The sequence below is a fragment of the Pygocentrus nattereri genome, chromosome 12 (assembly GCF_015220715.1).
Source record: "Pygocentrus nattereri isolate fPygNat1 chromosome 12, fPygNat1.pri, whole genome shotgun sequence".
NCBI classification, from domain to species: Eukaryota; Metazoa; Chordata; class Actinopteri; order Characiformes; family Serrasalmidae; genus Pygocentrus; species Pygocentrus nattereri.
Window position 1 is genome coordinate 12729757 of NC_051222.1, and position 27405 is coordinate 12757161.

Consider the following 27405-nt stretch of genomic DNA (forward strand, 5'->3'; position numbering starts at 1 on the left):
CAATCATAAACCAAAGCAAAGAAAATACAACAGTGAGTACATAGTTGTAGGGTCCAAGTTAGTAGAAACTGTGCGCTTGGAGACTAAATATACAGAGTATGTATCTAAAACACCAATTCCAAACAAGTTGGTACACTGTGTAGAATTCAAATAAATTTAAATAAAAACAGAATGTAATGATTTGCAAATCTAGTAGATCCATATTTCTATCCACAATAGAACATAGAACACATATCAGATGTTGAAGGTGAGATATTTACCACATCATGAAAAACAGTAAGAACTTGACAGGAGCAGCACTGGTCAAAAAGTTGGGACAGGGCCAGAGGTGTAAAATTCAGGTCCAGAAAGTAAAAATCCTTCCCAAGATTTTGTTCCAACTGCCTAGACAGCTCTAACTAGAGAATCCAGACCATTGGAACAAAATCCAGGGAAGGATTTTTACCTTCGGGACCTGAATTTTACACCTCTGAACAGGGCCATGTATACCATTGTTTAGCACCCCTTCTTCTTTTAACACCAGTCTGGGAAGTGAGGAGACCAATTGCTAGATTTTTGGTAGAGGAATGCTGTCCCATTCTTGTCTGATGTAGGACTCAAGCTGCTCAACAGTCCTGGGTCTTCTTTGTTAGATTTTTCATTTTAGGTTGCACCAAATACAGTGGTGTGAAAAAGTGTTTCGCCCCTTCCTGATTTCTTCTTTTTTTGCATGTTTGTCACACTTGCATGTTTCAGATCACCAAAAAAATTTAAATATTAGACAAAGACAACACAAGTAGACACAAAATACAGTTTATAAATGAAGGTCTTTATTATTAAGGGAAAAAGAAATCCAAACCTATAGGGCCCTGTGTGAAAAAACGACTGCCCCCCCCCCCCCCCAAATTAACCGTGGTTTATCACATCGTTGGAAAGCTGAGTTCAATTTCCCTAGCCACACCCAGGCCTGATTACTGACACACCTGTTCTCAATCAGGAAATCACTTAAAAAGGACTTGCCTGACAAAGTGAAGTAGACCAAAAGATCCTCAAAAGCTAGACATCATGTTGCGATCCAAAAAAAAAATTTAGGAACAAATGAGAACTAAAGTAATTGAGATCTATCAGTCTGGAAATGGTTATAAAGCCATTTCTAAAGCTTTGGGACTCCACTGAACCACAGTGAGAGCCACTAACCACAAATGGCGAAACAGAGAAACAGACTGGGCAAAAATGACCAGCATGGCAGAGTTCAAAGACAAAAAAATCACTGCTGAGCAAAAAGAACAAAGGCTCGTCGCAGTTTTTCCAGAAAACATCTTGATGATCCCCAAGACTTTTGGAAGAATACTCTGGACTGATGAGACAAAAGTTTAACTTTTTGGAAGGTGTATGTCCCATTACATCTGGCGCAGAAGTAACACAGCATTTCAGAAAAGGAACATCATACCAACAGTAAAATATGGTGGTGGTAGTGTGATGGGGCTTCTTGGTGCTCTGATGGTTTTGCTGCATCAGGACCTGGAAGACTTCACACTGTGAAATTAGACCTCTGCTTTTAACCCATCCATGCAGTGAAACACCCACATACATGCACACCAGTGAACTCACACACTAGGGAGCAGTGAGCACACTTGCCCTGAGCAGTGAGCAGCCCTATCCATGGTGCCCAGGGAGCAATTGGGGGTTAAGTGCCTTGCTCAAGGTCACTTCAGTCATGGACTGTCAGCCAAGGGGATCGAACCAGCAACCTTCCAGTCACAGGGCTGGTTCCCTAACCTCCAGCCCACGACTGCCTCCTGAATTCTGCTGTCTACCAAACATCTTGAAGGAGAATGTCCGGCTATCTGTTTTGACCTCAAGCTGAAGCGTACTTGGGTTCTGCAGCAGGACAATAATCCAAAACACACCAGCAAGTCCACCTCTGAATGGCTTAAGAAAAACAAAATTAAGACTTTGGAGTGGCCTAGTCAAAGCCCTGACCTGAATCCAACTCAGATGCTGTTGCATGACCTTAAAAGGCAGTTCATGCTCGGAAACTCTCCAATGTGGCTGAATTACAACAATTCTGCAAAAATGAGCAAAACTTCCCCCACAGCGCTGTAAAAAACTCATTGTCAGTTATCGCAAATGCTTGATTGCAGTTGTTGCTGCTAAGGCTGGCCCAACCAGTTATTAGGTTTAGGGGCAATCACTTTTTCACACAGGGCCCTGTAGGTTTGGATTTCTTTTTCCCTTAATAATAAATACCTTCATTTATAGACTGCATTTTGTGTTTACTTGTATTGTCTTTGTCTAATATTTAAATTTGTTTGGTGATCTGAAACATTTAACTGTGACAAACATGCAAAAGAAGAAATCAGGAAGGGGGCAAACACTGTTTTATACCACTGTATTTTCTATCAGTGAAAGGTCTGTGGTTTCCAAAAATAACGTCAGATTTTGATTAATTTGACCATAGAACAGTTTACCATTATGCCTCAGTCCATTTTAAATTAGCTTTCTCCAGATTCTCTGAATATTTTGATATTATGTACTGTAGATGGTGGGATATCCAAAGTCTTTACAATTTTATGTTGAAGAAAATTTTTCTGAAATTATTCAAGTTCTAAATGAGTTAATGTCTTTCATGAAGTGGTAAAATATCTAACTTTCAACATCTGATGTGTGTTCTATAGTCTACTGTGAATAAAATATGGGTCTATGAGATTTGCAAATCATAACATTTCTGTTTTTATTTACATTTACTTACATTTTACACAGCACCACATCTTTTTTGGAATTGGGGTTGTACATCTATCAAACTGAGACATATCTCCGTTTGCAACTTTCCTCTCCTCAGCCTGACACCTAGCGCTTGACAGCTTCCATTCAACACCAGCCATTTAATTAGGTGAGTCAGAGAAGTGCTGAATTTTTTAAAATGTCTATGCTGTGTTATATTATGCAGTCAAGCAAAATTCAATAGGTTGATTATATTTTTCTATTTGTTGATTACGTTATTCTATTTCTTTGTATTTAAAAAGGTTCATTAAATCTAGTGGGTCATGGGAACTGATGTTGGAAATGTTGGGAACCTTGGGTATAGTTCATCTATGACTTTGTACTATTGGGTGCATATAGGGTAAATATAGACCACACACCACACACCACACACACACACACACACACACACACACTTCCCACCCCCACTGTTTATTGTAAGCATTTACTTCTTACACAAGAAAACAGTAAAATTAGAATAAATACAAATAAACAATACACTGTGATTTTATGTCTAAAATCTCCTTGAGTCATCCATTAGCAGTAAATATTAAAAAAAATCTTGTTACTGTTTTTTTTTTTTACTGTTTTTAGGTCTATTTGTATGTATTATTATGCTATATTGTGTTTTCATTAATTAAAAAAACCTTACTGCTACTTTTGTGCACAATTTATTTATGCTCTGATTTTATTGTATTTTGTATTTATTTACTTTTTTTTTTTTTTTTTTTTTTACCTAATTTTTCTCCCCAATTTAGTCGTCTCCAATTCAACCCACTACTTAGGACTCCCTCAATCACACGAGGCTACCAACACTAGGAGGGTGAAGGCTAGCACAGGCTTCCTCCGAGACCTGTGAAACCAACCACCGCTTCTTTTCGAACTGCCGCTTACGCAACGTCACGGGACAGTCGAAAGCACTCAGAGGAAAGTGCCAACCACCAGATCTGTTACGTCAGCTAACAGACGCCTGCACTGACTGGCATCACGTTGAGTGATGGGAGGAGAAGTGGGGCCATCCTAACCACCCAGATCACTAGGGATCAAACCCGCGATCTCCTGATGAGAGGGCCAACGCTTAGACGGTTGTGCCCCTCAGGAGCCATTGTATTTAGTTCTAATGTACATTATTGTAAGCTTGCTCCCTGGTCTATACTGTCTGACTGACCCCACCACTCCTTCAAACAATACACCACCTTACTTGGAAAACCAAAAAATCCACTAAGAAATATTTAAATTATCACAAAGACTTGAACATTAAAGGATTTTAAAGGATTTTTTCAGATTTATGAAGACTATATATTGGTGAATAACCTTGTGTGTGATCAGTTGCTGTTGCACAGTTGGTACATCACCCCCCACTGGTTTCTGTTGATCCAGATCCTCCTTCTTAAGCTGTAGCCAGTGGAGCAACTCTTGTAAGGACATGTGAAAATGCTTCCACTGCTCCATGCTGGCATCCAAGTGAGGCCTAGACACATAATGGGACAAAATGTAACACATTACCAAGCACATATGATTCAATAACTAAATGAAATCAAATTAAATTCAAATTGTATTTATGTTGTGCTTTTTACAATGGGTGTTGCCACAAAACAGCTTTACAGAAAATGTGGGTACAAGGCAAATAGAGAAGCCAGTGGTGACTGTGACAAGGAAAAACTCCACAAGATCAGAGACTCTGAGAGGAACTAAGACTTAAAAGGGAAACCCATCTTCTCCTGATTGACAGTGGATAGCAAAATAATAATACATCAAAAGCAATATGAATAAAAAAAAAAACATTAAAATAGAACAGTGAATTTGGAAAAAAGAAAATAAATAAGCATGTCATTATAAGACTAAAGATGTATTGTATGTTCATGCTATCTTAAACAATTTAATTCAAGCTTAAAAAAAATACATTTGGACTTTCTCCCCATTTATCTCAAATGCCTTGGTCATAGTTATATTGATAAAATAGGCTCTTGTAATGGACCACAGGTAGGTGAGGTTGCAGAATACACAGCACCTCTAAAGTAAGCTGTACAGTATGCTTATGCACAAGTTTAACACAAATATGTCCCAAAAGCAACTAACTTTAAAATATTAAGTAAAATATGTTTTTAATTAATTACAAGATATTAATGTAATAGTAACATAGTTACTCTGTAATCATGTATTAAATACATGGTAACTAGTACCTAACTCCCAGACAGTGTCTCAGAGCTTGTAATGTCCCATGAAACAAAAATGCAGAATTTAATTAATAAATAAATCCTACCTCATATTAATAACTTTTTTACGCAAGTCATGCCACCGCTGTCCCATGTTGTCAAGCCGTTTTTGAAGCATTAAAGCACCATCTGTCCCTTCCAATGATGCCATTATGCGTTGTCCATTTTCATCTAGTGAATGGTACATATCTGTGTGGGCATCAATCTCCATCTTGAGATCCTGTGGGTATTATCAAAGAGTTTTTAGTTACCATATTCATTTTTGTCATGTTACTTAAAACTACATATTTTATTGTTATATATAAACATTAATAGTTCAAATATATGTTTGAACTATTAATACACTTTCAAAAACAATGATAACAATGATAACTACAGTATTTTTCCGCATGAATATACTTACTGTATGTCATTTACAAGTATTTCCATCAGCACAGAAAACAGCAGTTATTGAAATATACCAAACAATAGAGCGATAAAGTCCAGACCTTAATGTGATATGTCTTCCTGTGTAACATTTCCACAGAATGAGACACATCAGATGAAAATAGTATGTGCAGATGCTTGAGTTCCCTGCCACGTACACGTGCATAAGAGAGAGCAAACTGAGATAGTATGGAAGCGAGACTGACAAAGTGAGAGACAGTAAGCTGTGAAAGAAGGTATTCTACTTCCATGTGTTTGCAGGCTTCAGAATGCCTGTTGAGGCAAGTACACTGGAGCTGTTGTTCACAGAGAGTGTGGGCACAGCTACTTTGGAAAGGGTCAGTACTGGTTTCTGAAAGAACAGAAGCTTCTCTTCACATCCTACAAGTTTTGTCTGCCTCTTCATATTTAGCTATTTCTATGTTTTGTTGCCAAGCACACATAGCTGTCATTCCAGCTCCTGTGCATGATGTCCCAGACAAACAGCTTGTCACTTCTCATATTCCTATTAACTAGTTACATTTACTCAGTTACATGCAAGTAAAACCTTGATGGATCTATATGTTCCTAGGTTTTCTGAAATGTTGTGCATTAAACAGTGAAATCTAAACTTCAGTTCTTATGCTGATATATGCTGGATGTACTAAGTTGTTCTAATGCAGTATTATCCAGAACTCAGAAATAAAATAGTCTTATGAACTGCAGCTTTTGCACTATGAAAACTTTTTTGTAATGGTATTTAAACTTTTATTTTACAGAATTAACTGTGCTTACTCTTGACTAAGAGTTTAGGCTGTGCTATGCCCCTCTGCTACCTGTACTTTCAACAAGACTTGTTTTCTTGGTGTTTGTTCTAAAACTGTACATATAAAATAAAATGTTAAGACATTACAGTATAAATTATTTTTATTTTATATTAAACTGCAGTCCTTGCTCCAAATGCCGGACATTATAGCAACATTTTACCTGTCCAACAGGCAGGAGGTATAATGGCAACAAAACAAATAGCAACAAATTCTAAAAACAGCTTTAGCATGCAAAATGCATAAATAGCTAACAGACTGACACATCTACACAACCTCTAATAATTACTTGAACAGAATTACTTTCACTGCAGCCTCTGGTTGTAAGTCCTTTTGCAGCTGACTCAGTGGTGTAGTTGTATCTCTGTCCCAGTTTCCACATAAAGATAGAACAAAACTGTCAGTCTGTCAGGGGCCCTAAAGACTGGCTTGAGAACTCCTGTTCTGAAACACCCATACAGTCTTATGCAAATGTTTGTACACCCCTGGTCAAATTACATGTTTTATACCTGAACATTTCTCTGCAGGAAACAAACATGTACATGCAAATGTCATTGCATAATTTCTATTTATTTGCAGCATTTAACATGTATATAATAATAATAATAATAATAATAACATGCAAAATAAAATAAAAACATGCCACAATTTAAATGTTATTCTTTCCCCAGTGTGCCAGCTTCAGCAAATAAACAGCAAAACACATTAAATTGTACAAAGGTATATTCTCTGTGGAGGATGTGTTAACTTATTTTCTGTTTGCAAATCATCAAAACATGTTATTTCACTATGGGTGCCCAAACCTCTGTATTAGACTGTATACAGTTAATTTATATTTGAAATTTGAAAAAAAATCATATTCCAAATTAATTGCCTGACTCTTCAAACCTTGTGCTATTATTCAAAACCCATGGGCTTCTCTAAACAGCTGACTGAAGATCTGAAAATGATGTTAAATGATGCCTACGAAGCATGAGTTACTGGAAACTGTGGATGTCAAAAAAAATGACAAAGCTGACACAGAATGGGTTGCATTAACATCCAAAATATGCAAAACAACTTCTACAAATGCTAGAGGCCTTTTTCAAACAGGTGCTGGGAAGTGATCAAGTTAAAATAGGATCCAAAATGGCTACAATCATGAAAGGTACACTCAGAGGAAAAAGAAGCAGGATCTGATGAACAGATAACTTTGCCAGTAGTAAGATGGCAGAACTAGAAGAGTTCTGCAAAAGAGTTGTGAAAATGAAAAAGGAAGAACAGGAAAACTCCTAGCTGGCTAAAACAAAGTATTTGCAAGCTGTGATAACTGCCAAAAGTGGTGTTATAAGTACTGACTTTGTAGGGCATCCAAACCTTTGCACAATTACAATTACATTTTTTTCTATAGAATTTTTCTCTAGAATCCAGATATAACTGCTGTTATATCTTCTCTATTTTTAAGTCAACCGAACAAAGTAACTATATTAACATTTGCAAAAAAATGCTTTTTTTGATTAATTATAGCAAAGGTTGCATGTAATTCTTTTTACTTCAAAATAAATAAAGTATGTAATTTGACCAGGGGTGTTCAAACATTACACCTGTAGGTATACTCAGAATGCCATATACAGTTATGTATTATCTTTCTATTTGAATACTATCACCAATAAATGTCCTGTAAGCAAACTGATACTGTTGTCTTTGTTACTGTTATCATCACTGTAGTCCCTTTTATGCATTGGTTACTATTATTCTAAATCCACTTGAATGCTTACTCCTACAGTAAGGGGGTCTAGTGCTATTTTATACTGTGAGGACATTTTGCTGCCATGGTTTAGGTCCACCTGTCACTACAAATCAGTACCAAGTCTGGATCTCTTTGATCCAACAAAGAAACATTTCTATGCTAATTGGCATGGTCTCTTCCAGAATGGCAATGCCCCCCTCCACAAGGCACAAGGTGTCACTGAATGGTTTAATGGGTATGAACATTGTGTAAATCATATGCTATGGCTTTCGAAGTGACCAGATCTCAACCCAAGTGAACACATGCCTCAATATACCAGTTGATTGGACTGTTTTGCCTGGGTCTGATCCTGCTAAATCTCCACCTTTGCACCTCCATTTTCAAAATCACTTGCATCTAATAGTCATTAGAGATCCACTGTTAACAATATAATAGCAGTTTACCCCTTGTCTTTACTTTTATTATGTGCTCCCTAATATGAATTTGAATTGAAAGAGGGCTAAGAGAATAAAAGTGAAGATGCAGCTATGGACCTGGAACTGGACGCTGCATAGAGTGAACCCTCAAATTAATCAGCTCCTGAGCAGGCCCCATTGTTCCTGAGCTTTTTATTCAAAGCACCATATACTCCTGCTTCAACTACTCAGGTCAATTTTATGTACCTCTGCTATTGACTGCCTGCAATAAAAACCTTTCTACTGTAATGTGAAAAACATTAAATTTTTAAAATTTAAAATAGACATTTCAAAGTGTGGTTTACAGTTAATTTCTGATTTACCAAATTACAAAAACAATTGCTAAATGTGTGTTTTTCAGGCTTTTCTGTTTTCTTTAGTGTTATTAATATATTTGTTTTTACATTTCTCTACAATTAACTGTCTAACAGGTGCAATGCTCAATGACATCTGGCACAATTTGTCTAAAGATGGGTTAAGCCACCTTGGTAGATTATCAGTTTACAGATCTTAAAAATCACAGATGTGGTGCGATAACAATTCTAGTGCACTTTTCTATGATCAGTTACACACCTTGTTTATCAACTCAAATGGTCAGACTGAATAAAAGCTATGTACTTACCTGCCATTGCTCTAGTAAGTGGCATACTGTGGCTGGGTTATCCAGAGGACGTTGCTTGTATGCAGCATCTTGCAAGACATTTGCTGTAGTTTCTGCCTCAGTAAGCCAATTAATGAACTTTTCCAGGTCTATGTAAAAGTGCTGCAATTGCCGCTGTTTAGGCTCCAGATCCGCTTCCTTGTCCGCTACACTAAAAAGGCAATATAATACTAATCAACTCAAAGTTGCACTGTGTGCACAAAAAGGTAAATTTACAGAGTGCTAATTGTAACATATAAACTATATTGCCAAAGGTATTCACTCACCCATCCAAATAATTGAAATCAGGTGTTCAATCATTTCCATGGCCACAGGTGTATAAAACCAAGCACCTAGGTATGCAGACTGCTTCTACAAACATTTGTGACAGAATGGGTCACTCTCAGGAGCTCATTGAATTCCAGCGTGGTACCATGATAGGATGAATGAAAGTCCAGTCATGAAATTTCCTCACTACTAAAAATTCCACAGTCAATTGTCTGTAGCTTGTGGTAGTGGTAGGCCACGTAAAATGACAGGGTAGGGTCAGCGGATGCTGAGGGACATAGTGCGCAGAAGTCGCCAACTTTCTGCAGCGTCAATCACTACAGACTTCCAAGCTTAATGTGGCCTTCAGATTAGCTCAAGAACAGTGCATAGAGAGTTTCATGGAATGGGTTTTCATGGCCGAGCAGCTGCAACCAAGCCTTACATCACCAAGCGTAATGCAAAGTGTTGAATGCAGTGGTGTAAAGCGGCGCAACTAGACTCTACAGCAGTGCTTCTCCGTCTGGCAATCTGATGGATAAGTCTGGGTTTAGTGGTTGCCAAGAAAACGGTACTTGTCTGACTGCATTGTGCCAAATGTAAAATTTGGTGGAGGTTATGGTATGAGTTGGGCTCAGCCCCTTAGTTCCAGTGAAAGGAACTCTTAAAGCTTCAGCAGACCAAGAGATTTTGGACAATTTCATGCTCCCAACTTTGGGGACGGCCCCTTCCTGTTCCAACATGATTGTGCATCAGAACACAATGTGCACAAGGTCCATAAAGACATGGATGAGCAGGTTTGGTGTGGAAGAACTTGACTGGCCTGCACAGAGTCCTGAGCTCAACCTGACAGAACACCTTTGGGATGAATTAGAATGAAACTGGGAGCCAGGCCTTCTCTTCCAACATCAGTGTCTGACCCCACAAATGCACTTCTGGAAGAATGGTCAAAAATTCCCATGAACACACTCCTAAATCTTGTAAAAAGCTTTACCAGAAGAATTGAAGCTGTTATAGCTGCAATGGGTGGGTCGACATGATATTAAATCCCATAGATTAAGAACGGGAAGTCACTCAAGTTCATATGCGCGTGAATACAGATGAGCAAATACTTTTGGCAATATAGTGTATTTACTGTGATGTCAAGGAGAGGTGGCATTTGATAACCATATTTCATCATTCAGAAGCAAGAATTGCCCATTGGTTTTATTGTGTATGTAATGTGCTGTTACCAAACTTTGCCCTTATTTGTAAGTGTGATTATTTGCGTGTGTGTGCATCACAGGAAAAAAACAGCATCTACACTAGTCCAACGGTAAAGTTTCCGGTAAGAGGCTGTAAGAGACTTTTCTATAAATGCTCTCAGACATATTTGGTAATACAATAAATAAGTAAACAAATTATACACATACACTAATATACAACACCAATTCCAAACAAGTTTGGACACTGTACAAAATGTAAATAAATGTAAAAAAAAACAGAATGCAATGATTTGTAATTTCACACACCCATATTTTATTCATAATAGAATATAGAACAAATATCACATTTTACCATTTCATGAAAAACATTAACTCCTTTAAAACTTGATGGCGGCAACATATCTCAAAAAAGTTGGGACAAGGGCCACAAAGGCTGGAAAAGTGGTACTAATATAAAACTGCTGGAGGACCAACTTGCAACTTACTGTAACATGGGGGAGCGATGATGAGGGGGATGCATGTGCGAAGAGAATTGAGATTTATTATGGGCAAATCCAAACTTGGGGTCAAAACAGTCCAGGGTGACAGAGCCGGAGAAAAGGAGGGATAGACATAACACAAAGGAGCACAGGATCAACAAACAACGAAGGCCAGAATAACAAATACCAAACAATACCATACACTTCAAACAAAGACCAGCAACGGACTAGGGAAAACACAGGGCTCAAATACAACAGGGATAATGACGGTTAACACGACACGTGTGGAAAACAGGTGGTTACAATCAGGGGCGGAGTCAAGAAACAAGGGGGCAGGACAGGGAAGAATCAAAACAAAGAAAGCACATGTAAACAAAAGCACTTGGGTGACTGGGAGGGGCCAATCGTGACACTCACATGATTGGGTATAAAAAGAGCATTTTAGAGAGGCAGAGCCTCTCAGAAGCAAAGATCGGAAGAGGTTCACCAATTTGCAAAAAACTGAGTCTTAAAAATTGTTGAACAATTTCAGAAAAATGTTCCTCAATGTAAAATTTGCAAAGAATATTCCACCATCCACAGTACATAATATCATCAAAAGGTTCAGAGAATCTGGAGAGAAATCTCTGCACACAAGGGACAAGTCCGATGGTTAATATTAGATGCTTATAATCTTCAGGCCCTTAGACGGCACTTGAGTGAAAACAGGCATGATTCTGTACTGGAAATCACTGGATGAGTTTAGGAACACTTCCAGAAATAATTGTCTGTGGACACAGTTCACTGTGCAATCCACAAAGGCAAGTTAAAACTGTATCATTCAAGAAGAATCTATATCAACACAATCCAGAAACTTTTCTGTGCCAAATCTCATTTAAAATTGACTGAGGCAAAATGGAAAACTGTTCTTTGGTTAGACAAATTAAAATTTGAAATTCTTTCAAAGAGAGGGGCCATCCAGCTTGTTATGGAGTTGCATTAGTGCCTATTGCGTGGGCAGCTTACACATCTGGAAAGGCACTATCAATAGTGAACAGTATACAGTGGTTTTAAAACAACATATGCTCCCATCCAGACAACATCTCTTTCAGGGAAGGCCTTGCATACAGTCCTTCAGCAAGACAATGCTACATACTGAATCCATTACAACAGCATGGCTTTGTGGAAGAAGAGTCCAGGTGCTGAACTAGCCTGCCTGCAGTCCAGATCTTTCATCAGTAGAAAACATTTAGCACATCATGAAATAAAAAAAATCTGGCAAAGAAGACTCAGGGCTGTTGAGCAGCTAGAATCCTATGTCAGACAAGAATGGGAGCACATTCCTCTCCCAGAACTCCAGCAATTGGTCTCCTCACTTCCCAGACATTGTTGTTAAAAGAAGAGGTGGTGCTACACAATGGTAGACATAGACAAACTTTTTTGAGATTCGTTGCTGCCATCAAGTTCTAAACTAATTAATATTTTTCTTGAAATGGTAAAATATCTGACATGTGTTCTATGTTCTACTGCATTACACAAATTATGGGCCTATGAGATTTGCAAATCATTGCATTTTGTTTTTATTTACATTTATTTAAATTTTATACAGCATCTCAACTTTTTGAGAACTGAGGTTATGTCTAAAAAGCAGGTTTTGATGTGTTTGTATTGAGCACCCCTGCAAGCATTGTAACTGCAGTTGTAGGAGTATATGAGAAGGAAGCTACCTTGTTTGAGAAAGATTTCAGAGAGCAATAATACAGAATTCAATATTGTATTTTTTCCAATGGCTTCAATTATAGCTCAGCCAAAAGGATAAAAAAGGAACAGAAAAAACCAAACAAAAAAAATAAAACATATATCGATGGAGAGACAAGATTTGTCTGCTCTGTCACAATTTAAAAGAGGTTACCAACTCAGCATGATTATGCAGCCTTTTTGCCACACGCTGGGGCAGTCGTGGGCTGAAGGTTAGGGAACCGGCCCTGTGACCAGAAGGTCGCCGGTTCGATCCCCAGAACCAACAGCATGTGATTGAGGTGTCCCTGAGCAAGGCACCCTCAACTGCTCCCTGGGCACTAAGGATAGGGCTGCCCACTGCTCCGAGCAAGTGTTCTCACTGCCCCCTAGTGTGTGTGCTCATTAGTGTGTTTGTGGTGATGCACTTCATGGATAAGATAAATGAAATTTCTCTAATTGTGGGACTCATAAGGGTCACTTAAATAAATACTGATGCTTTTTTTCCCTTGGTCTTGACACTGCTTTTCACCGAGTTCTTTGGTTCCGCAGTTGTATCTTTGTTTTGATTGTTACTTCAATTTTGTGAAACTGTAATTCTACTTTTTTTACTCTACAGCTTTGATTTTTGGTTTTCTGTGAAGTAGCATGTCCAATTTGACACCCAAACAAATGCTAAGCATCGGGCATCAACCTACATTAGCTCATTAACATGTTGATTTTGACGGACTTCTGTAAAATGTATGCAGCAGTAAGGACACTAATCACTTCCATGATGACTTTAGGAATTAGACTTTATCTTTGTGTTGTTCATTTCACATGGTGTAGCTGAGTAACTGCTAGGTTTTATGAATCTGGCTCTAAATATCTTGGTAGGTAAGGCCAGGAAAATTGTTTTTTAAAAACCCACTCTGGATTGCAGTGTTAGATAAAAACAAGTATGTGGGGTCGGCTGGCTGTTGTTCGGTGCTTTTTTTTTTTTTTAAAGAACTGTTGTTTTCTTGTTGTTGTCACTTCTGTCTATTTACTGCTGTCATTGAGCGAAGGCTTTAGTTTATTTATGTCAAGGTCTGCTTTTCTTCTTGCCACATTTCTCTGACATTTTTACATCTATTCATCTACGTCAGTTTTCCCCAACCAGGCTTTACCTCTCTATCTGCCCCAGTCTTGTTCACCATGGCTCCAGCACGTTATCCTGTTCACCTATACCCCTTTTGTTTGTCTTTCACTTTGCATTTTCACTTTTGCTTTGTGCTGTTAATTTGTTTCTGATTTAATTTTCTTGTAACAACATAAATTCTCATTCACAAACTCTTTAATCAGAATTATGAACTTATGTAAATAAAATACATTTGAATTTCTTCGTAGCATTTTATTGTATCAGTGAACTTTGTGCTTAAAACTAAATTTGCCACTGTTTGCAGCCTTATTTTAGTAATCATACTGATATATTTTTTATGCCTTTAGTTGGGAAAAGTTTTAAACCTCAACTAAAACCAAAATATGTTTGGTTGCGCCCATCTGCCCCTGATTTTGCTCCATCATACAGCTGTACAATTTGAGGAAATTTGAGTTTTTTGAATTTGAGGAAAACTGTCTTAGTACATTTTACAATTAGAGCTACAATATCAAGGATAGGGTTCTGTACTATAGATGACATGACAGTCAACCTGCTGTGCTATTCACTATCCACCGACTGGTTATATAATTATGCTAAAGCTCATAACAGCATCTAATAAATAAACCAAAAAAACCAACCAAACAACCAAACAAACAAAAAAAAAACACATTAATTTCTTTCTCTAGGAGGGCACTTTGTGTCAGGAGGTGTGGCTTGGAGGCATGTTCTTCATTGCGGTGTAAAAGAAACTCAGACTAAGAGTTTTTAAAACCAAAAGATGCAAAAAGGCATCTCCTGGAATGTTGGCAAGGCAAAACAAGCAGAAAAGGGATATGCCTGACTGATCTTTATTGTTATAGGGGAAGCAGGTGCACTGCACATCTGTTCAACTTTTGTTTCGTGTCAGTTTTCTTGTAATCCACAAAAGACATTATTAGAAAGATTCTAAAGAACTGAAATATCCATAAAAGTGTAATTTTATGTATGTGATGTATTAATGTGCTGATGTATTTTGATTAACATGACAATTTTCATCTTTGTCAAAATTCTTGCAAGAATATCCAGTTACTTGTGCTCACTGTAATATGGTTAAAGCTTTGTTAAAACAAAGTAGGAATCCAAAACAAATTCACGTTCTCTACCATTTTCTATTTTTAGACACATTTTATTTATTTATTGATTTTATGTTTCTTTACTTATAGACATCACATTTTGTGCATTAAGGATTGTAATTAAACAATAATGATTGTCTTTTACCTGCAATACAAACTAGAGAAATGAAAACAGAGAAGAAAATCTACATTATAATTAATAATATACATTTTTAGACAATTAACTCACCGTTTTTTGATGTTGGCCCAAGCAACATTCATGCTCTCAGTCATCTGTTTAATCTTGCTAGTGTCATCAACTGCATAATGGGTCAACAGTTTGTTTGCCAGCTCATTGGTCACATCCATTTGAGCTTGCCACTGCTGTATATTCTTGGCAAGTTTCTGCAAATTCCATAAATTATCATCAAATGACAATCTAAAGTGGTGCAGTTACTAATAGTGGTCTTCTGATGTTTTAATAACCCTGTAATATTCAAGATCAACACAATGTAATACAATTTTATGTGTTTTTAAGCACAAGCCTAAAATGCTCAAAAACCTATTTAGTGTTGAGTTACAATCAGGGTTATTATAGTCAAATAAAACTGCTACTAAAACAAAACCAGTGATGAAAAATGTGCTAACTAACTGTAATACAAATCAAAAACACAAACTAAATCAAACCTATAATGTACATTTAAGGAGAACAAAAATATATATGTTTTTAAGGTTGACTTGCTTGCTCATGAAGATGAATAAAACAGTTTACCTTCTGCTTCGTAAATTATACACATTTCAGAATGTACTCCATCAGTGTCATTGAAGAAAAAAATGCATAGTTGTAACTGAGGGAACTCAGTGTAGCTAACTTTTTTAAATCACCCATTAGGACAGTTGTGGAATGTTATATACAATTTCAGCATCATGGGTGTTTTAGCATTGTTCTATGCAGTTTCTATGCCTATGTACAAAATTTATATTTTCAGCAGTGTTATGCTAATTAACAAATAGTAATGTTTAAAACTAATGTTTAAAGGCATTTGTTTTATAAATTTTGGTGTGATTTTTTTGCCTGTTTGTGAAAAAAATGACAAGTATAATCTTATAGTTTAAGATTATATACAGTGGTGTGAAAAAGTGTTTGCCCCCTTCCTCATTTCCTGTTTTTTTTTGCATGTTTGTCACACTTAAGTTTTTTGGAACATCAAACCAATTTAAACAATAGTCAAGGACAACACAAGTAAACACAAAGCAATTTGTAAATGAAGGTGTTTATTATTAAAGGAGAAAAAAATCCAAACCATCATGGCCCTGTGTGAAAAAGTGATTGCCCCCTAAACCTATTAACTGATTAGTCTTTTACAGCGTTCTGGAGGAATTTTGGCCCACTCATCTTTGCAGAATTGTTCTAATTCAGTTACATTAGAGGGTTTTCGAGCATGAACGGCCTTTTTAAGGTCATACCACAACATCTCAATAGGATTCAGGTCAGGACTCTGGCTAGGCCACTCCAAAGTCTTAATTTTGTTTTTCTTCAGCCATTCAGTGGTGGACTTGCTGGTGTGTTTAGGATCATTGTCCTGCTGCAGAACCCAAGTTCGTTTTAGCTTGAGTTCACGAACAGATGGTCGGACATTCTCCTTCAGGATCTTTTGGTAGACAGCAGAATTCACAGTTCCATTTATCACAGCAAGTCTTCCAGGTCCTGATGCAGCAAAACAGCCCCAGACCATCACACTACCACCACCATATTTTACTGTTGGTATAATGTTCTTTTTCTGAAATGCAGTGTTCCTTTTACACCAGATGTAATGGGACACACACCTTCCAAAGAGTTCCACTTTTGTCTCATCGGTCCACATCATGTTTTCCCAAAAGTGTTGGGGATCATCAAGATGTGTTTTGGAAAAATTGAGATGAGCTTTAATGTTCTTTTTGCTCAGCAGTGGTTTTCTTCTTGGAACTCTGCCATGCAGGCCATTTTTGCCCAGTCTTTTTCTGATGGTGGAGGCATGAACGCTGACCTTAACTGAGGCAAGTGAGGCCTGCAGTTCTTTGGACGTTGTTGTGGGGTCTTTTGTGACCTCTTGGATGAGTCGTTGCTGCGCTCTTGGGGTAATTTTGGGCGGCCGGCCACTCCTGGGAAGGTTCACCACTGTTCCATGTCTTCGCCATTTGTGGATAATGGCTCTCACTGTGGTTCGCTGGATTCCCAAAGCTTTGGAAATGGCTTTATAACCCTTTCCAGACTGATAGATCTCAATTACTTTCTTTCTCAATTGTTCCTGAATTTCTTTGGATCTCGGCATGATGTGTAGCTTTTAAGGATCTTTTGGTGGACTTTACTGTGTCAGGCAGCTCCTATTTAAGTGATGTCTTGATTGAGAACAGGTGTGGCAATAATCAGGCCTGGGTGTGGCTAGAGAAATTGAACTCAGGTGTTAAAAACCACAGTTATAGTATGTTTTAACGAGGGGGGCAATCACTTTTTCACACAGGGCCATGATGGTTTGGATTTTTTTTCTCCTTTAATAATAAACACCTTCATTTACAAATTGCATTTTGTGTTTACTTGTGTTGTCCTTGACTATTGTTTAAATTGGTTTGATGTTCCGAAACACTTAAGTGTGACAAACATGCAAAAAAACAGGAAATGAGGAAGGGGGCAAACACTTTTTCACACCACTGTAGTTAAGATTATATAGTTATATAGTTTATAGTATAGTTAAGTATAAACTTAACAGCCTTACCAAAAAAGATATCCCCTCCCTACCCACACACACACACACACACACACACACACACACACACACACGCACACATATAATTCTCACCAGCAGTTCTCTAACATTTAAATATTTCTAACAAAACAGAGAACAGCTCCTTATCCATATTTTTACCTTTAAATCATCAGCACTTTGGGACGTTCCCTTCCAGACTTCTAGTTTTTCATTGGCTTGCTTTATGAGAGGTTCTACCCTTTTTCGTGCTTCCAGCCAATCACTGGAGTCTTGATGCATGTTTTGAAGTTGAAGCACCCTATCCAGCAGCTTCGTGTGTGAGTCTTCCCAGTGTGCTTGTAATTTGTCAACTTAAGGAAAAAAACAACACAATTATAATGTAGTGGAGCCAAGGACATAGACATATAACCCATCCAATCCATCTATCCAAATATTTTGCTACCAATGGTTTAAAAATGTATCAAAAGCTTAAAACTGGTTATATGTGTTAAGAGAAGCTACTTGCACATGTGTATTATACAGCTGCTATGAAAGTAACTGAAGTATTTCATTCCAAAGAGAGAAGCACATAAAACAACATGAACAGATGCATGATAAGCTGTAAAAACAGAGCTGGTTCATGGTAATGAAGCCATTTAAAAGATACAATGATATAATGGATTTACTTTGATCTGTAATTGTAGCACGGGTCTGAGGATTGTTGGTTTTGTTCTTGAGGTTCTGGGCTGCAGTGATTTGTTTATTCAGTTGGGGACATCTCTGCTCCATATCTTGCAGTGATGACTGCAATAAAAAATGTGACATTATAATTCATAGAGAACGTAACTTAAAATACAGTAGGTTCAATCACAATATGATTTATACAATTTAGCATGCAACAAATAGGAATCTTTGAGCCTATGGATCGTACAAGCTTCTTAGGCATTATGTTGTTACCTAAGTCCTTTAGCATCTTACACAATCTTTAATCATGCTACAATATGGCAAACTAATTAAGGTTTTGTGTTTTTGTGGAAGAAGAAGTAAAAGACTGGTCAGATTTAAGTCATCTTCTTTGTCATCTTTAGTAACACTTGAGAGAGAAAAACAGTTTTATTTATTTAATTTTAATAATAATTATACGTTTTTGAAGTCTAGGTTTTTTTCTAGCCCATGTTTTTTGTAACTGTAACTTAGTTTATTTCTGGCACAAATAAGGTAAACTGCATAACACTTATATTACTGTTTCTTCGAACTATTTGTGTATTAAAATCAATCTTAAATTAAAATGAATCTTTTTTCACCTTGTGATCTAATGTCCATGGTCATATTAAACATAATTTTCCATATTATTTGAAATGGCTTCATATATATTGTTGCTGTTTGACCAAAATCTCATATCTCCAAAATAATAATCTTAACCTTACAGGAGAATAAAAAAAACTACTTTACTTTTAAAATAAGTAATTCTGATATTATCACAATGAAAATAAACACCATACTATACATTGAAATACAATTCTAACTTGTTCATAAACAGAAAAGCCTGATCCCTTATATTATTACACACATTTACATTTTTAAGACACATTTCTAAGCTCTTGGTAGGCATCCTTTAGGCTCCAAAATGACTATTTGAAAATTATTATTTTAACATTAAAATATTATTTTAATATAACATTATTTAATTTTCAACAAGTCTTCATCTAGATTGTAATTAAGAAAAGTTTAGATTATGGCACTTTAAATAGATGAGAAACTATCAAGATGCAACAGCTGTCAACAAATGTACTTGAAGGCCAAACTTATAAGAACTTTTGGTATAAAGAAAAACATTGTGCTAATTAGTTAAATGACAGGAACACAGATGAAATAAAAAAAACACAAAAGAATATAATAAATACTGAATAGCTAAAATAGTTCCTAAATTTATTCAGAGACTTTATAAAGCATATGATTGCTCTCTGGTTAATTGGAGGAATACAGAAAAAGGAGAATAAAGAAAAGTTTATTTTACATTTGTGCTGATAGATTTTACTGTGTGTTCCTGTATATTTCAAATCAGTCACACCTTTGTTCTTTGACAAAAATTTACTGCAGTCAAGTTCAACATATAAATGTTGCAAAAATAAAAATTTTTGTCTTTCAAATTGCACTTGGTGTCTTTATAAAAGGCATTGCCATTGGCTGGAAAGATTTCATAGTGAAGGTGAAGCAGCTTCTTAAAATTCTCAGAGACAACATTTATTAAAGAACACTCAAATAGAAAAGCTACAGATGTGCATATAAAATTGTGACAAATCAGAACTGTTTTGGAAATATGTCTCTGGTCAGACTAAACAAAAATAGGGGCACTGCTCTGTTGGTGAACTGCAATGGTCAGAGTGTAGCGTGTACAGTGTACTGTGATTGTTTGCTGATTAAGTGTTACAAGGAAGTTAAAATACAGCAACAACATAATGTAGCAAGAGCTTTAAAGGGATTGCAAAAGAAACTGATTTCACTTGAATTTTAAGTGACACTTTCTCATGGTAGTTCATAGCCATGGCTGACATGGGGGAACAAGTGGAGGGCAAGTCACAATTTTCAGCGGAGAGACTACATGCACCTGCAGAGAAAGAAGAAAGGCAAGCGGGGGAGGAATATGGACAAAACTACAACTCCTGACTATCCTTCTTACAAATGTTAGATCATGGTGGAACAGGATTTAAGTGATACTCTTTTGATCCCACAACCGGGGAAATTCCACCTCTGCATTTAACCCATCCGTGAAGTGAAACACCACATACACAATAGTGAACACACACACTAGGGGCAGTGAGCACACTTGCCCGGAGCGGTGGGCAGCCCTATCCACGGCGCCCGGGGAACAGTTGGGGGTTAGGTGTCTTGCTCAAGAACACCTCAGTCATGGACTGTCAGCCCTGGGGATCGAACCGGCAACCTTCACAGGGCCAGATCCCTAACCTCCAAACCACGACTGCCCCCAAAAATGATAAATTATATATTGTCTTCCATCATGATTTCCATGCTAATAACTTCTAAAGTAGCTACTGACCTTGAGTTTTATGGTCATGCCACTGATATCAGCAAGATCTCCTACTGTCACTCTCTGTGTCAGGACCATGTTATCAAGCAGAGACAGCCAGTTGTTGAGATCAGACCATGATTTATTGAATTTATCCATTGTGGTGGCATCTCCTGTGACACTGCCTGTCAAACTTTCAACTGCAGAACAGAACATTAAGTTAAAATGTTGTGTGACAATCTGAATATTATGATAGTTGGTTTTAAATTATATTTCTGAAACTTTACCTGAAACCTGGCATTTGTCTCTCCACTCTTTCAGCAGTACTTGAATGGCCATCCAATCTGCATTAAGACTATCAAACTGGCCCTGAAAAAGGGGTAGATATCATGTGAATACATTCTTTTGTTACCTTTATAGTACATATGGTGCATAGAGTGTAGTTTCAAAATTTGGTCCTGAAAATATATTTAGAAATGTGATATCACTTTCGATAACAAACCCTTTCAGGTTGGCATGGCGGCCTCTCTGTAGCCAAAACTGTTTCTACGTCTGACTTCTTGGATTGGATATCATCATCAATCTACATTAACAGAAAAATATAAAATAAATGCAAAATCTATGCAGATATCAATGCACTATGAAAAGCACATCCAAGAAAATAATATACATGAGAATAAACGTCTGTACATAATTGATAGTTGATTAAAATTAACAGTACTGTTTAAAACTCACTTGTCTTAATTCACAATTACAAAACACTTTCATTTGCATATATTTGCAATTGTATATATTTTGGTTTAGGCACCTTCTCAAAGTAGAGCTAGAGTAGACTACTGTTCACTCCTCTTTTTGGCTTATAAACAGCTGAGAGCAGGTATGCATGCATTGCATTCATGTTAGTTCATTGTAGACGGACAAGATTTCTTATCTACACACTTCTGGACACATCTAAAATGTTTTCATTTTTTTACAACAAATAAGCTGAAACCTACAAAGCTAGAGAGTACTAGCATCATGTTTGAATTTACTAGTACTAGTATTAGCATCATGTTTGAATGAATTTGTGCAACTCTGTTTTCTAAAAAAGATGGGACACTGTGCAAAATGTAAATGAAAACCAAATGCAATGATGTGCAAATTGTTTACACCATATGTTTATTTGAAAGTATTATAAAGAAAACATATCAAACGTCTTTCAGAAGTAAAGATGGGGGGTTTACAACTTAGTGAAGGACTAAACATGCAAATAGTGCAACAATTTAATATTAAAGTTTCTCAACATAAAATAGCAAAGAACTTGGGGATTCCATCATCTACAGTGGATAATATTATTAAATTAATCCAGAAAAAGCTCTGTATACAAGAGACATGACCGAAAAACAAAACTGGCTGGCTGTGATCTTTAGACCCCTTAAGTGTCACTGCACTAAAAACAGACAATTCTGTTGAGGCTGTTGAGGCTGATGAACACTTCTGAAAACCACTTTTTTCAGAAGTTCATTGCTGAATTTTAAACTGTTAAGCTCCATCATACAAAGAAGAACCAAAAGCCAAAAGCCAGAAGCCAAAGCTCATTTATGATGGACTGAGGTGAAGTGGAAAAGTGTCCTGAGGTTCGACAAATCAAAATTTGAAATTCTATCATTTTTTAAAATCTTTTGTATTAAGAAGAAAGTTCATTAAAACAGTGAATTCTTGAATGGTCTTCATTGTTTGTTAGCAAATGCATAAAACAACCTCAAGCTAAATTTAAAAGCTAAAAGCTACATAAAAGTTGGTAATGTAGTGATTCATAATCCGAATAATCAATTATTTGTTTCAGCAATTGTTAGTGTTCAGCTATGAAATTAGTCATTTGCTGCAGCCCTAGAAGGCATCATTAATACTAAATGATATATGCAGGTTTAGAGCAAAGCCCTGTAGTAAAAAAGTATGGGTGCTAAGCTGGCCTGCTTGCATTCCAGACCTGTCACCCATTAAAACATTTTTGAAACAATTTGAAACAAAATATGACAAAGGAGACCCCAAAATATTTAACTTTCAACACTACAGCAGTTGGCCTTGGTTCCCGATATGGTTCCCAAACATGTTGCTGGCAACAAATTTAAAATGGGAATATATTTTTCAAAAACAATATAATGTTTCAACATTTGATGTGTTGTGTTGTCTTTATACTATTTTCATTAAATATAGGGTTTAAAGATTTGCACATTGTTGCATTCTGTATTTTTTTACATTTTGCACAGTGTCCACACTTTTTTGGAAACTGGGTTGTACAGTTCAACAACATGTTTAACGTATTTGCTTTACATCATTAAAAACACTTATTTCATACTTCTAAATGGTGATTGAACATACTAAATGGTGATTCCAAGCTTTTGAGTTTCAAGAAAGTACACGCATGTCTTTAAAGTGGATTTGTGATCCTACTGGCCCTAATCATACATAAAAAATACCGCAGAATACCTTATGGTTAATGTCTCCAGATGACTGCTCCAGTTGACTCCTAGTTGTGGAAGCCCAGTTGGAGAGCTTGGAAAGCTGCTCCTGGTACAGACTCAAATTTCTCAGGAGATCTTCAATCTGTCGCTGCTTCTCAGAAAGATCAGAAGACACCTTCAAAGTGCAGCAGGAGGAAAGAGAAATATTAGTAACAGAAAAAAAAATCCTGCAATATTACAGGAGGAGTACAAACTGTAAATTAAATATAAGGCTGTATAAATTACCTTGGCCCATCGCATGTTAATAATCTTTATATTATTCTCCAATGGTTTGACTTTATCAGCATGGAGGGATGAACCTTTGATGTTAATTTTGTGTAAAGCTTGCTTTCTGCTTGGCAATTCTGCTACCTGAGCCTGAAGGTGTTTCACACACACACACATACACACACACACACACACACACACACACAGAAAAAACACATTAATAATGTTTGTCTAATTTCATTCACATTTTGCCTGACTTTAAAAAAATAACTACCGGTGGAAATAAGCTTTGAGGCTTTACTGTGTTTTTAATCTTGACAATGTAGAATTGTTCAAAACTGGAATCAAATGATTTTTGCTCCAACTACATGATTGGCAATTGTCCAATTTATTATTTAGATTTTCACCAATAGGTCTTTGCAATTTAATGATGCAAATAATGTGTGGCAGGTATGTGCAGTCATTTGAATGCCACATTTGAATGCTACTGCTAAACCGATAACAAAATATCAGAGCATAATTACACGTGACTCATTGTGCAAAATAGCCAGTCCCCTATTACTTTTGATGCTGCATTTTAATTAATTAATCTTATATCAATAGGCAAGACATTTTCTGTTTAAAATTTTAAATGCTATTTTTGTTCATTGAAAGAGAAAACATTTTAATGTATTTTTCAAGTTTGGCAAACAGAAAGAACTGGAAAGGTGATAGTGTTGCTGGAAAGGTGCAAATGGGTTAATTTAGGTCACATAGCAAGGTTTTAAAATAAAGAGTGCCTATAAAAATGCCTATAAAGATTCTAATTTGCTGACCAGTACCCCAAAAATGAAATCTGAATCTGACAAAATGATTTTAAATGTATGCATGCAATTTTATATGTAATGTGTCTAACAGATGTACATAACTTTGTTTTACACATGATTAAATTTTCTCTGCGTGTAAACTCTGAATATGTGTAAACATAAAAAAAAAAGCAATACATCAAATAAAGCAATACCTCCACTTTTTCTAATGCTGTGCAGAGCTGCTCTTTATTGCCTGGTTGCACTTGTATAGCAGCCACACCCTCTGCTTTATCCAGCCAAGACTGAAACTCCCCAATGTCTTCATGAAGCTCAGTAAGTACGATCTTTTCCCCTGCAGATCTATGAAATTTTAAAAATGGTGCAGAGAGAGTAATGGGTGACGTGTGTATGAAAAATTTGTACCAGTAGTCAGAACAAACAAAAAAGTTTGAACTAGTAGAGCCAGTTTGATTTTGAAGGCTCTGTGTAACATTTAATAAACATTTATACTTCTGACCTCCTGATAAATTTGAATGGATGCACTCAGGAGCTATTTGCTACATCAACCTGAACTATAATTTCTCACAAACTAGCTTTTACCGTCTCTTTATTTCAGTCAGCTCACTGAACAGTTTGGCCCAGCGTGTATTGATGGAAGCCAGCTGCTGTTTAATGTGATCTCCATCCTCTTTTCTGCACTGCATGGCCAGATCTTCGCCCATAACATTTAGAGCTTTCACTGCTGCCTCTTGCTTCTCCAAAACGTCCTGCAGATCCTGTGAGCATTTTTTCCCCAAATATGCAGATTAAAGTAATGAAACTAATGAGAAATACTGAACATAATGTCTATATGTATAACTGATATGTCTTGTTGTTTGCTTGATTCAACTGAGAAAGGTATAATAAAATCAGTGAATTTCAATATTCTATAATTTATAGATACCTTGAGGTGGCTTCTATTCAAGTTTGGGTCTTCCTCATACAGCACTAATGTTTTCTCTGCAGCAGTCAGCCAGCCTTGGAGATCTTTTAGCTCATCACTGTATTTTCTGCATTTGTTGACATATCTGGGGAGAAAGAAAAATTTGAGACAATTTGAGAGAGGCTACAAAACGTGAAGTATATATATATGGCAATTGTTATTTTGTCAATGGCTCTTAGAGAAACATTAGACACTTTCAAACAATAACAGCAGATGAAGAAAACAACATCAACTTGCTGTGTTGTCTTTTAGTAAACTCAGTCCCACTGCCCATTTCAATACAGGGTTTTAAGAAGCTAACACCATTTTAAGATCCATTCAATCAATTTATTAATACCCATATTAACATGGAACCAGGAGCACAATTAAAATGGAGCACTTGGAAGTTCCAACACTCATACTTACGCTAGCCTGTCCTGATAGAGCCTCTTTAGATTTTCCCAATTAGTGTTGAGGAGATGAATTAATAGATTTTCATGAAGGTGGACTTTGTTCCAATCCAAAGCTTCTACCACTGGAGTCTCAAGTATGTCCAAATTTTGCTTCACTTCCTAAGTAATAAAAAGCAAAAATTATTTTCTACTTTGGATTATCCCTTTAATCCCTGTGTATTTTTTAAACGTGCAAAATGAAGATTTTAATATCAATTGATATCTTTGAATATTAGTTTAAATGTAATACCTTATATGCTTCACATAGATATGAAGTACAAAAAACACAAACACTGGTGACATTTTTCACAGTGCAAGGACATCAGTGTACAAAGGAGACAAACTACAAGTGACTCTTTTTTTAGTCCAGTGATCTGCAGGGATGTCCTCTCTAAAATCTGAATGTGAGTATTAATTGATTTCATATCTAAAACACAAAAAACTGAGTATGTCTTCCCAATGAGTAATGCATTACATCATGATGGTGACAGATGGGCAATTATGTTTGAGTTTCTGTAGCTAGAATAGTGAAAGGAGTCTGACCAAGACTAGCAAAAGTAAATATCTAGGTGATCATTGTGAAAGTCACTGTGAAACTGAAGAATTTGGTAAATTCAAAACTGCAAAAGAAATTTTATAAAGTGCCTATAAAAAGTATTCACCCTAAGAAGTTTTCATGATTTATTATCATAGAATAATGGACTTTTTTTTCTTATAGACTGATAAAAAGCAGACTGATTGCATAAGTGTTCACACCCTTTAATATGACTCTTCTAAATCCTCACTGGTGCAGCTAATCGATGTTAAGAGACATAATTAGTTAAATGGAGATCACCATAGTTCATAAAGTCTGGTTAAGTGAATTCAGTCTCAACATGCAATTTGTTAGCTTCACCTTAAGGGAATTTTCTTGTTGGTGTAAATTTTCCTTTGCAGCAGACCAGCTAACAGGCGAGTTCAGCCGCTCTTCATTTTCAGCAATGGAACGAAGCAGAGCCTGCACTTCCTTTATGGTGAAACAAAATTCATTCATTATCACAAATCACAGTCAACCTGGGCATCATCTTTACCACAACAGTAAATACTAGCTTCAAAATTATTCTGCATCCACTAGATTCGATACATCACTTGACTTCTCTTTTGCCATACGTACACTCATGTGATGCATTTGAGCAAACTTATTGTCCAGCTGGTCCCACCGTTTATTGATAGGAATAAGGCGTGGTTCCACAATCTTGACCATGCCGGCCTCTGAGAGTACTTTGCCAAGTTGTTGAACATCTTTAAGTTCTGGACGCTGCTGGTTAATCTTAGTGCCTATCTCCTAGAAGACAAAAAACATTGTCTTGTTGAGTGAATGCACTGTAGTTTTTGTGCAAAATCTCACAATGTTTTCACATCTAAACTGAAAAACAACACATAAAAAATTGAGTAAAAATACTAAATTCATGTCAGAACTGAATATAATTCACCTTGAAATGTAATCAATGCAGTTATTGTGCTTCCCACCACACAGCACTATGAAAAAGTAATGTCAGTTACTACTCAGTTACTGACAGTGCCCTCCACAAATATTGGCAACCATGGTAATCATGAGCAAAATTAGCTGTAAAAAATATTTTAATTACTTATAAAAAAACAAAACAAAATATTAGCAAAATTACTATCTTTATTTAAGGTATAATTATTGAAAGAAAAATCCTAATTCAGATCATGAAATAAATATTTATTTAAAATCTATGTGTACCACAATTGTTGGCACCCCTAAAAATTCTTAAGAGTCTTCTAACTGAATCTAACTGAAGTATATTTCTATTCAAAGTTTATGTTTTAAAGTTCACCTGATTTATTAC

At 36.4% G+C, this 27405-nt stretch overlaps 1 protein-coding gene across 9 annotated transcripts in view; it reads right to left on the reverse strand.

Annotated features, from left to right (window-relative positions):
* dmd (dystrophin) overlaps window positions 1-27405 on the reverse strand; it is a 177924-nt gene that overhangs the window by 67293 nt on the left and 83226 nt on the right. For 8 of the 9 annotated variants that reach the window (XR_001858753.2, XM_017717729.2, XM_037543617.1 and 5 more), the window contains exons 41-57: window positions 26706-26876; window positions 26448-26558; window positions 25527-25672; window positions 25083-25206; window positions 24740-24915; window positions 24352-24499; window positions 23370-23501; window positions 23110-23259; window positions 21143-21223; window positions 20928-21009; window positions 20671-20840; window positions 18299-18416; window positions 17793-17983; window positions 15140-15294; window positions 8994-9183; window positions 5006-5178; window positions 4057-4213 (exon numbers count right to left, since the gene is read on the reverse strand). Coding sequence is in view for 8 of the 9 variants with exons in the window: in XM_017717729.2 (XP_017573218.1) it covers window positions 4057-4213; window positions 5006-5178; window positions 8994-9183; window positions 15140-15294; window positions 17793-17983; window positions 18299-18416; window positions 20671-20840; window positions 20928-21009; window positions 21143-21223; window positions 23110-23259; window positions 23370-23501; window positions 24352-24499; window positions 24740-24915; window positions 25083-25206; window positions 25527-25672; window positions 26448-26558; window positions 26706-26876 (2475 nt within the window). In the remaining variant the exon portion in view is untranslated. Of the gene's footprint in view, window positions 1-4056; window positions 4214-5005; window positions 5179-5446; window positions 5492-8993; window positions 9184-15139; window positions 15295-17792; window positions 17984-18298; window positions 18417-20670; window positions 20841-20927; window positions 21010-21142; window positions 21224-23109; window positions 23260-23369; window positions 23502-24351; window positions 24500-24739; window positions 24916-25082; window positions 25207-25526; window positions 25673-26447; window positions 26559-26705; window positions 26877-27405 lie in introns of those variants that run through there. The other variant, XM_037543615.1, reaches the window with a different exon arrangement.